General features: G+C 40.1%; 1 protein-coding gene across 6 annotated transcripts in view; it reads right to left on the bottom strand.

The window, feature by feature from the left end:
• The window catches only part of SLC12A1 (solute carrier family 12 member 1), a 68,479-nt gene that overhangs the window by 39,403 nt on the left and 16,875 nt on the right, over positions 1–12,201 (bottom strand). For 4 of the 6 annotated variants that reach the window (XM_075133103.1, XM_075133102.1, XM_075133106.1 and 1 more), the window contains exons 5-10: positions 9,617–9,712; positions 8,825–8,920; positions 7,950–8,089; positions 7,472–7,582; positions 6,317–6,428; positions 5,667–5,791 (exon numbers count right to left, since the gene is read on the bottom strand). In XM_075133103.1, the coding sequence (XP_074989204.1) occupies positions 5,667–5,791; positions 6,317–6,428; positions 7,472–7,582; positions 7,950–8,089; positions 8,825–8,920; positions 9,617–9,712 (680 nt within the window). The remainder of the gene's footprint in view (positions 1–5,666; positions 5,792–6,316; positions 6,429–7,471; positions 7,583–7,949; positions 8,090–8,824; positions 8,921–9,616; positions 9,713–12,201) is intronic. The other 2 variants (XM_048866030.2, XM_048866029.2) reach the window with 2 other exon arrangements.

Raw genomic sequence — 12,201 nt, 5'->3', positions numbered from 1 at the left:
AGATTATTCAGGAAAAGTCAGCTATGTGTTATTGCTGGGAGAGGCAAGTGTGTTGGGTCAGCATTTCTTCTATAAACTGTAACTGAAAACTATATCAGCACTGTTCATGCTTCTGTGGATAAAGGGCTCTAAGACATTCCATTATTAATTATGATTTTTAGGAGATTTTAATACCTTAAAAATTCTTGCAGGCAATAACTTGGTGTATACTTGTTCAGCCTAGAAAGCTATTTTTTGTTAATTTTCTTTTTAATTTGGTTTAGTGATAATTTTATTTTATTTTTTTACTTAAAGGAGCACGAAAGGTATATTTTTACGTTTTTCAGAAATTTTTTGGATCTTTATTAAACAGATTTGTTTTTCTCAATGAAATTTAGCAAATCATTGTGTGTAATGTGGATGAATGACTTAATTATGTTAACTCTTAACATTATCAAACAAGTATTAATGTAGTAAAGTTTCACTGGGCTAAAAATCCCCAAACAAATCACTTCAGTTGCATATGAATCTTTAACCTTCAGTCATTACGGCTTTTAACATATGCCATCCCAGTGTTCATGTGACAAGTAGCGATTGTATAGGTGGGATCTTATGCTGCAATCTTAAAACACTAACTAGAAGGACATTTACTCAATATGTCATCACCCGTTCAGGGTCTGAGCAAAAGGCCTTGAAGTCTGGAAGAGACAGGCTCCACCTAACGAAGAGAGGGAAGAGTATCTTCGCAAGCAGGCTAGCTAACCTAGTGAGGAGGGCTTTAAACTAGGTTCACCGGTGGAAGGATACCAAAGCCCTGGGGGAAGTGGGATACTGGGAGGAAGCACGAGCAGGAGAGCACAAAAGGGGAGGGCTCCTGCCTCATACTGAGAAAGAGGGACGATCAGCGAGTTATCTCAAGTGCCTATACACAAATGCAAGAAGCCTGGGAAACAAGTAGGGAGAACTGGAAGTCCTGACACAGTCAAGGAATTATGATGTGACTGGAATAACAGAGACTTGGTGGGATAACTCACATGACTGGAGTACTGTCATGGATGGATATAAACTGTTCAGGAAGGACAGGCAGGGCTGAAACGGTGGGGGAGTTGCATTGTATGTAAGAGAGCAGTATGACTGCTCAGAGCTCCGGTATGAAACTGCAGAAAAACCTGAGAGTCTCTGGATTAAGTTTAGAAGTGTGAGCAACAAGGGTGATGTCGTGGTGGGAGTCTGCTATAGACCACCGGACCAGGGGGATGAGGTGGACGAGGCTTTCTTCCGGCAACTCACAGAAATTACTAGATCGCAGGCCCTGGTTCTCATGGGAGACTTCAGTCACCCTGATATCTGCTGGAAGAGCAATACAGCGGTGCACAGACAATCCAGGAAGTTTTTGGAAAGTGTAGGGGACAATTTCCTGGTGCGAGTGCTGGAGGAACCAACTAGGGGCAGAGCTCTTCTTGACCTGCTGCTCACAAACTGGAAAGAATTAGTAGGGGAAGCAAAAGTGGATGGGAACCTGGGAGGCAGTGACCATGAGATGGTCGAGTTCAGGATCCTGACACAAGGAAGAAAGGAGAGCAGCAGAATACGGACCCTGGACTTCAGAAAAGCAGACTTTGACTCCCTCATGGAACTGATGGGCAGGATCCCCTGGGAGAATAACATGAGGGGGAAAGGAGTCCAGGAGAGCTGGCTGTATTTTAAAGAATCCTTATTGAGGTTACAGGGACAAACCATCCCGATGTGTAGAAAGAATAGTAAATATGGGAGGAGACCAGCTTGGCTTAACAGTGAACTCCTTGCTGATCTTAAACACAAAAAAGAAGCTTACAAGAAGTGGAAGATTGGACAAATGACCAGGGAGGAGTATAAAAATATTGCTCAGGCATGCAGGAGTGAAATCAGGAAGGCCAAATCACACTTGGGGTTGCAGCTAGCAAGAGATGTTAAGAGTAACAAGAAGGGTTTCTTCAGGTATGTTAGCAACAAGAAGAAAGTCAAGGAAAGTGTGGGCCCCTTACTGAATGAGGGAGGTAACCTAGTGACAGAGGATGTGGAAAAAGCTAATGTACTCACTGCTTTTTTTGCCTCTGTCTTCACAAACAAGGTCAGCTCCCAGACTACTGCACTGGGCAGCACAGCATTATTTAGAAAAGCTGGACGAGCACAAGTCCATGGGGCCGGATGCGCTGCATCCGAGAGTGCTAAAGGAGTTGGCGGATGTGATTGCAGAACCATTGGCCATTATCTTTGAAAACTCATAGCGATCGGGGGAGGTCCTGGACGACTGGAAAAAGGCTAATGTAGTGCCCATCTTCAAAAAAGGGAAGAAGGAGGATCTGGGGAACTACAGGCCAGTCAGCCTCACCTCAGTGCCTGGAAAAATCATGGAGCAGGTCCTCAAGGAATCAATTCTGAAGCACTTAGAGGAGAGGAAAGTGATCAGGAACAGTCAGCATGGATTCACCAAGGGCAAGTCATGCCTGACTAATCTAATTGCCTTCTATGATGAGATAAATGGCTCTGTGGATGAGGGGAAAGTAGTGGATGTGTTTTTCCTTGACTTTAGCAAAGCTTTTGACATGGTGTCCCACAGTATTCTTGCCAGCAATTTAAAGAGGAATGGGCTGGATGAATGGACTATAAGGTGGATAGAAAGCTGGCTAGATTGTCGGGCTCAACGGGTAGTGATCAATGGCTCCATGTCTAGTTGGCAGCCGGTATCAAGCGGAGTGCCCCAAGGGTCGGTCCTGGGGCCAGTTTTGTTCAATATCTTCATTAATGATCTGGAGGATGGCGTGGATTGCACCCTCAGCAAGTTTGCAGATGACACTAAACTGGGAGGAGAGGTAGATATTCTGGAGGGTAGGGATAGGATAGAGAGGGACCTAGACAAATTGGAGGATTGGGCCAAAAGAAATCTGATGAGGTTCAACAAGGACAAGTGCAGAATCCTGCACTTAGGACAGAAGAATCCCATGCACCGCTACAGACTAGGGACTGAGTGGCTAGGCAGCAGTTCTGCAGAAAAGGATCTAGGGGTTACAGTGGACAAGAAGCTGGATATGAGTCAACAGTGTGCCCTTGTTGCCAAAATAGCCAATGGCATAAGTAGGGGCATTGCCAGCAGATCGAGAGACGTGATCGTTCCCCTCTTTTCGACATTGGTGAGGCCTCATCTGGAGTACTGTGTCCAGTTTTGGGCCCCACACTACAAGAAGGATGTGGAAAAATTGGAAAGTATCCAGCGGAGGGCAACAAAAATGATTAGGGGACTGGAACACATGACTTATGAGGAGAGGCTGAGGGAACTGGGATTGTTTAGTCTGTGAAAGAGAAGAATGAGGGGGGATTTGATAGCTGCTTTCAATTACCTGAATGGGGGTTCCAAAGAGGATGGATCTAGACTGTTCTCAGTGGTAGCAGATGACAGAACGAGGAGTAATGGTCTCAAGTTGCAGTGGGGGAGGTTTAGATTGAATATTAGGAAAAACTTTTTCACTAGGAGAATGGTGAAGCACTGGAATGCGTTACCTAGGGAGGTGGTGGAATCTCCTTCCTTTGAGGTTTTTAAGATCAGGCTTGACAAAGCCCTGGCTGGGATGATTCAGTTGGGCATTGGTCCTGCTTTGAGCAGGGGGTTGGACTAGATGACCTCCTGAGGTCCCTTCCAACCCTGATATTCTATGATTCTAAGTCAAAGCAAAGACTCTCATGGATGTCAGTGAATTTTGGATCAGGGCCTTCATGAATGAATGAATGACTGCCTGTTTCAGAGACACGACCTTATAATGGTTTGCTACAAACTTTAGAGGCAGTTTAGTTTGTCTACTTCTAAATTTTAAGCTACAGCTTATGTTGTGTTTCAGGTTTCTCTTTAGGCTGATTAATTTCATTAGATCACTCTTGATGCATCTGAGCATGGGCAGTGGGGGATTCCCAGTGTGGATGGGGGCTATGGAAATGTCCATGCAGTCAGGATAATACAGCTCTGTAGGGCTGATGTGGAGTGGGAATGTTATGTGTCCCACCAATCCACTCACTTCCCACCCTGTCCTAGTTCCTGAGTGGTTCCCGAGATCTGTGGAGAGAACTCCACATTGTCTGGGAAGGAAGAGATGCTCCTGTGGAAGCTCTACTGAGTTATGTGTAATTCCTGCACATCAGTGGCCTGCCAGGCAAAGGCCTAAATCAAAGCAGCTGCTTTCCTTGTAGACACTAAGTTTGATGAAATAATGGGGATTCTCTCAGATGGAATGAGAAGGGGCTGGTTCAGACTCAACAGAATGCTCCCAGTCAAAAAATCCATCACAAATGCTATTGACTGGATGCTATCATGCTTACTCCTATTGAGTAGCACCTGGCTTCAAAAGCAGCCCCAGTAAAACAAAGGCAACTCAAGCTTTTGGAACAGAGACCCTGGGGACAGAGGGGAGGTTCGCCTTCCTCTGAAGCATGGGGCACAGGTCATTTATTGATTTAAACTCGAGTAAATAGCTCAAGATTTGAGGACATCAGTAATGCAGTCAGAGGGTCTGGGACTATTGGAGGAGTGGGCAGGTGAGCTTCTGTGGCCTTCAGTGTGCCGGAGGACAGACAAAATGATCTTGATGATTTGTTCAGGCCTTAAAGACGATGAGTCTATGACGCTGCTCAGTGTGGGTAAGGGTGACACAACTGGCCCTTAATTCGAACTGGAGCAGTTTGTGGATGTTTTGCAAATACTTGAGTTTCAAATCAATTTGACTGGAGTTAAGCACTTTAACAGTCATACAGCCGCAAAACCAGACTGCATGATAAGGCTCAAGAACTTTATTTAATATTTAATTTATGGGTGTCCCACCCACTGGAATATTTGAGGCACCATTTTTATAACTCAAATTCTAAATCCAAACAACCGATGCTTCATAAATACTCCACAGACAGCCGTTGGTTTGTTTGTGATATTCTTTGAATATTACTGAGTACTGAATAGCTTCACAAGTATTGTGACTGTTTCATCAGGTGCTTCACAAAGCCAGAAAAGCCCCGATTTTTTGTATTTTGTAAGTAAGATTCAATCAGCTATAATATTAGGTATCAGTAAATAGCTAATATAAAGCCATAAAAACTAGATGGCACTCATTGTTAAAGCTAAAACAAAATCCTTAATTTACCAGTTTTCTTAAATATTGGAAAAATCACTGAAAGATTAGTGACCTAAAATAATTTATATTGGTTGCAAGGGTAAAGTGGAAACACTCAAGGGTCTGGTCTCCTCTTGATTCTACCAAAAAGTTCTTTTTTTTTTTTTCTCACATGAGCTTTCCATTTCCTTGTTTTTCTGGGTGTAAACTTGAGTTTTATGGTATACTTTTCAGTATGATATAAGGGGAATTAGCAATCCAATTGTAATGGAATTATACAGCTAACTTCCAAAATGGATCTGTAAATGTTATGTTATTTTGGGTTATTGAAACACCTAATTTAAATGAAGGAATTTTGTATACATAGCTGTATTAGATTAGAAGGAAAACGGGAACTGATGTGCTTAGATAATAAAACACATTTAAAAATGAAAATTTTGTCTCATGGAATTATTTGTGTGTTGAAACTGAATATAGTGTTGATTAATAATTTTGTATCTTGTTCATCCTTGCCCTTCTATAGCCTAACCAGTATAATGAAGTAAATAAAATCCATACCTCCAGATCTCCTGAGATATTGGCCCCTGCAAGAATGCCAGTAGCTGCTGGGAAAAAAATGGCAAAGACCGAGAAAAATCCTTCACCTCTGAAAACTGGTCCAAAATTTTCTGCAAATATTGAGGCTGCAAATACAAATGAAAATGAAACATATCACCAAGACTTGATTCTGAAGTTACATGATGAAGTAGATAAATGAACTAGCCTTTCACCTCTGGAAGACTGGGTTCCAATCCATTTTAGCTCATAAGTGAGGTGAATTTGATCATCTCACTTTAGTTCCCTTCAGTGCATGTTTCTCCAGATCACAGAACTACAGCTCAGTATTGAAATAACAGGCGTGTTCCAGGTTCAGATTAAAATAGACAAAACTGTGTCGCACACACATAAACGGCTCAAACCGCTACTGCCAGTGTGTCAGCTTCAGAGGCATTCACAGGTTCAAAAGTAAAAACGGACTAAACCCAGTCACCCAGAAATATATTTTTAAAAAAAAACTGGGTTCCCTTAGTTTACATGCTCATTTATATTTGGATAAAACAGCCTGATCTTGTAGAATTTATCAATGAGAATTTTGCAGAACTAAAGGCTGCAGGACTGGGTCAAAAATATTAATTTATTTTATATTATTTGGTCATAGCAACACTTGCCTTGGTAATTAAAAAAGCCTTTGGCCTTCTTTTCGTTGCTGGTCGGAATGACTGTCCCAATGAAGAAATTTGCAATGGCAATAAGAAGAATGACTAGAAGAATTACTTGAGCCTGTTAACAGAGACAAAAGCATTTTACTAGTGGACTCTTTTTTGTTTTGAATATGGTGGTAATTACGTATGTAGTGGTATTTATGTATTATTTATGATGTATTTCAAATTTCTGCAATATTAGAACACACTCAGACACTGCTTGGGCAGATGATTCAGTAATCAAGATGACTAAATAGAAAAAGTGCCTTAAGTTCTATGTCCATAACAAATATTTTGTAACAAGGAATGGACATGAAATATAGAAAGTTATGACTACAGCTTTATATTGTAGTTTGCTTCCTTTACAAGAAAAGGAAAAATGAAACAGCTGATGGATAAATATTTAGATTAAGATATTTTACATTGTTTGTTTAGTTTCAGGACGTTGTTCCATAATGGGTTATAATATCTAATTGACCACTCTTACAAGTTGCTCTAAATTCCCCTCACAGCAGAACATAAAGATAAGGTTGCTATTCTGGATCTGATTTTGACAGGTACATTCCAGTCTCTTAGCTGTAACATTTCCTTTATTTTATGGGTGTTTTCCCATTAATAGATGTGACTGAGATTTTTAACATTTGAACAGTAGACAGGAAGGCATGAATCATTAGAGGGTAATGAATGGATAGCAGTATAACAACTCACTTTGGGGCCAGTATTCTACCCAGAGTAGTATGGCTAGACTGTGTATTATTTTTATTATTGTTATTTCTATAGAGCTATAAAAAAAATAAAAGGGGCATCTACCCAAGGCTGTAGATGATCCTGCCATAAATTACAAAAACAAGTAAAATTAAACCGCCGGCAGAACACCAAATTCCTCTTCCCCCACAAATTTCGGTGTGAGGAAAAGAGGGAGCCTGCGGCCTAACTCTGTTTCCACTGACATCAATAGCTAACTCCCATTGACTTCAAAGGGAAGTGGGAAGCTAATGTTGAGTGCTTTTGAAATTCCCACCTGTCATATGTAGATCTCTACCCCCAAACACTTGTTTTATGCTTATATAACACATTTTGCAGTGTAATAATACTTATTTATACGTAACTTTTAAAGCTTACCTTTGCTTCCCATTCCATCCCAGCCACAGAAATGCCTAAAAGAACAACTACAGTAATGGAGCCTATTATTCTGATGTCATTGGATTCATCCACCATCAATGCACCACTGCTCTGGAAAGGGTAAGAACACAGTTTTTATGATCAGATGGAGAGATCAGACAACCAGTTAAGGCAGAATGGAATGAGTAAATTAACTTATACAGTTTCACGGGTTAATGATTTCCTGCACTAGCTGGGCCTTAGTAGTTGAGATTACTGGTTGACTAATTAGGAGCCTATTCCCTTTAGTAATTTTGAAGCTCTTGTAGCACTGTATAAAACACTTCTGATATAAGTTAGAAGTGATGGAAAATCTTATTAAGTAGCATTCGTGGTCCATTTAGAGAGATCTAAATAAGAACCAAAGACTGAAGCTCTTAGAAAAATTGACAGAATTCCCTGGTTTAACCACATGCAACAAATATACTTTCATATTTACCTTAAGAAGCTCTACAACAGTTTCAGCAAATCCAACTACATACATGGCTACTGCTACAGCATTGGCAAAGGCAAAGATAAGTCCGATTGATCCTCCAAATTCAGGTCCTAAACTTCTTGAGATAAGATAGTAAGCACCACCTGCCAAGAGGAGAGACTGTTGCTTTAACATAATTCAGCTATTGCCAGATCTTGCTCAGCTTACTTATGTGAGCAATACCACTGGGAGTTTTGTTTTTTGCTTGAGGATTTGCCCTGTTAATGGAAGGAGCAAATTTGTGTGTGGATGGGCCCAGGAAACTGTTTGCAAAAATTCAGCTTTCAGAATTTACTGTAGAATTAAATACTAAGTATTGAAAATGACTAGCTATTGGAATCATTAATATCTTTTTAGCATGTATTATTTGGAATGCAAACCAGCCACTAATGGTATATAATTAAAACAAGGATGCTATAGAGAAAAGATCACCGCTGAAAGGATTTTTCCTTACCTGGGTCCTCCCGTTGTCAGTGTAAAAATTCATTCGCCAAGATACAAACATGCACAATACAGTCCTTAAATAGTTCACAGAGTTAAGCTATAAAGTCTTTAAAGTTTTTGCATTTCTATATAGGCGGAACCTCACTCAATCAATTAAATAATTCCTCCTATCATAATGAACCATAGTGTTTAATGTCAGAATGTTTTAAAATCAGCTCTGCTGAAGAGACATGTTGTTGTTTGGAGTTAACTCAGTAAAACAGATCACCCAAAACTTTTATATTTTGGTTTTTCTTTGCTTTACCATACTGGGCTAACACCATTACAATCTCTCCATTTTATTCTAAATCAGCTCTGCAGATTTCCATATTTTCCATATAGTAATATTTACGTACCTCCTCTTACTACTCCATTCGTACAAATGGCAGACATTGAGATACCTGTTAATGTTGTTACTACCACACTCAGCATAATAACCACGATTCCAAGACCTGAAAAATCCCAAAAAGAGTATATTTAACCTAAATACCTGCTCAGCACTTGAATCCTGTAGTTAGAAATCACCATCATCCACTGTGGGGAAAACACCTGGTGTACCTTCAAGACACTGAAATGCACTAAACTTTTAGATACAAGTTTCATGAAGTACCTGAAATGTACTAGACTTTAGTATTGCACCAAGAGTAATCACTTATGTTCCAAGAAGCACCTGAAATGTAAAAGGATTTTATAAGGAAATGTACAGGAAGTGATAAAAGTTAATGTATCCATCAATCTGCATCAGTCTTTAAGCTAAAGGAATGAGTCTCATAATATTCACTCTCTCCAAGGAAATGGAACCTGAAATGCTCTGAATAAGAATGATCTATTAAAAGAATAAGAACAAAAGAACTCCAGGACAAAGTGGAATCCATTCCTCCTCCAGTCTCATACAGGAACAGCTGAAACGTACTTTACAAATTGAAGTGAAACTGGGATTTATTAAAATGACAACTCAAACATTCCAAAATTGTGGATAGTGTTGGCTAGATGTATTACCTGCTGGTTCTTCTGGGGTCTAGGTGTCCAGTTTGGTTTATCCTTAGTAGTGGTGTTATTTTAGGGAATATGACCTCTGGTTTCTCTCATAAGAATATAATTAAACCTTTTTTGAGTCTTGAGAACATAAGAAACCCTAAAGATTTTACCTCCACGGACAAACCCATTAGTTGCTATTGCAGAAGTTGACAACCCAGTAATTGAGGTTACTGTGGTGGCAAGAAGAATTATGACAACTCCAAGACCTGTCAGTAATGAAAAGATAAAATATTTTATTTGTGATCCATATTCCATATTGTCTTTAAATTAAACTTTCAAACTAGAATCAGAGCTCTGAACTGAAATGATAGTTTGTAGACCACTTCTGGTCTATGGAGCAATTCCAGCTGGTCCATGTAGCTACTTCTATCACAACAGCAAAGCATCCACCAGTCTTCAAGCAGTGATGTTTTCTGACAGAAGTAGCCCAGTCACGGACTCTCCTATGATTTCCAGAGACTTTCTTGAAACTAATAAAAATAATAATAAAAAAGCAACTTTCTGCCTGGGTGCCTCATGTCTTTCTTTGATCCACCCCCTTAATACTACAAAAATTAAGCAACCAAGCAATGTTATAATGTCTTTTTTTCTTGTGTAGATGGTTGGAATAAACATGCTATAAGCATTTTAGAGAACCATATTTCAGTCATGGGGTTAAAACATGGATCTTGAACAAGTTCTTATATAGGGGAAAAACAAAAAAAAAAGTTTAATTTGGTTTCCGTTTTACTCAGCTTTGGTTCTCATATTGCGCCCATCACCATGGTATCTGACCAGCTGATTGACCACAATAATAGTACAGAAATATGCACTTTTGTCAGGTGTCTGCTATATATTTAGCCTTGATCAGCAGTTCTCAAACTGTGGGTCAGGATCCTAAAGTGGGTCGTGACCAATGTTCCCTCTAATTTTTGACAGGCCGTGTGCGCAAAAAATTTCTTCTGTGCAAATTTTTGTGCGCGCGGTGTTTCGCCGTGTGCGTGGGGTTTAGGATCTGCGTGCATGTGCACAGCTTAGAGGGAACAGTGTTTGGGACTCCGTTTTTAATGGTGTCACCAAGGCTGGCTTAGACTTGCTGGGGCCCGGGCTGGGGCCCGAGGCCAAAGCCTGAGGACTTCAGCCCTGGGCAGCAGGGCTCAGGTTACAGGCCCCGTCTCTGGGGCTGACGCCCTTGGAAAGGGTTGGGTTGGAATTAGGAGGGGATGTGGCTCTGAGAGAATCTTCATTTTAACGAGAGGACCAGAAAAGGTAAACTTTGAGAGCCATTTGTTTAACTAAAATTCAACATACTGTGGAATTACATGTAACTAATCAAAATAACTGGAGTTTTATTTTAGTAAAAGGTGAACCTCAAAAGGTTCTGAGGTTCTTTACAGTTCAGATAGGTTTGCGTGTTTTTCTGGACCTTGTCCATACAGTGCAGGTTCTCTTCATTCGGCAAAATTGGACTAGAAAGCCCATGAGAATAGGGCTTCTTCTGAGGTTTTCCTTCCAAACTACTTTCCTACTTCTAGTCAGGCAAGAAATATTATAACAGCTTTTCTCTTATTTTCTTGCTTGTATTTCCTGTGGCGTATTGGAAACTGATTAAAAATGACAAACTTTCACTTTAAGTGTGAGGAATTCCTTGCTCCTGCTTGCAGGCTTGGGGGCTCTGAAGGAAGTCATATGATCTGGATTATCTGAGTCAGTAGGGGACAGCCAGGCTGGAAGGAAACCATCTTAAAGCCATGTGGGGTGAGCTGTGCCTTGCTGCCTTCGGGAGCAGCCTATATTCTCTCTGTCTTGGGTTCTTGTGTGTTATCATTCTGAATTTTAAGGAATAAGATAGTATTAAGTTGCAACCTTCCAGCAAGAGTATTTCTGTTTTCATCTAATTTCTCTGTGTGAAATCTTAATTGTATCCGAACTACTTCACGCGTCCCTACTTCAGCATTTCCTGCCTCAGTAATTCTATTGCTCCCATTAGGTATGTGCATTTTCACTTTAAAATGGAAGGCTAAACTTAGCCTATAGCCATAAATATTGGCCACGGCTTGTCAGAACCGAAACATGGACACTGTAACTAGCAAACCATTAGAGGTACTACAAAGTATGGACTTATCTGCCCCAGTTCTACTTGCTGGCTTCATTTCATATTGGATTATTATAGATATCAAATACCCAAACAAATGTTCTTTGTTTCTAAAATGATAGCCATGTTATCACAGCACTTTAAGGCAGAGCAACATCATGCAGGAGATATAAGTGATATATAGCATGAGGTTAGATATTTTAAATGGTAAATCACACTTATACTATTGACTTGCGAGTTTTAATTTTAACCAAGGATGCACCTATTTGGTATATGCTTCTGTATACAAAGTCAGTTCCTGGGGCCACATCCTATCATAGTCTGCGCACACAAATCCAACTGAATCCAATGGGTATTTTTCACCCTGGTGAATGGCAGGCCACAATCTGACTTTTAAATAAACTGTTAACTCATTAAATTGAATAATTCAGACACATCACTCTCAAAATAGATTGAATGTTTTCCCTGTAATTTGTATAAAGTACCTTCCAGAGCTTTTCAATTACATTTTGATAACATACTTTATCAAAACAAATGTGCTAAATAGGGCTATATATTCTGCTCATTAGACAAGTGATGTGTCTGTTTGGACAGAATTTGTTACCAATCCAGAAAAAAGGA

Source organism: Caretta caretta, chromosome 10 (genome assembly GCF_965140235.1).
Source record: "Caretta caretta isolate rCarCar2 chromosome 10, rCarCar1.hap1, whole genome shotgun sequence".
Taxonomy (NCBI): Eukaryota; Metazoa; Chordata; order Testudines; family Cheloniidae; genus Caretta; species Caretta caretta.
This window is presented reverse-complemented; position numbering and strand designations above follow the sequence as displayed.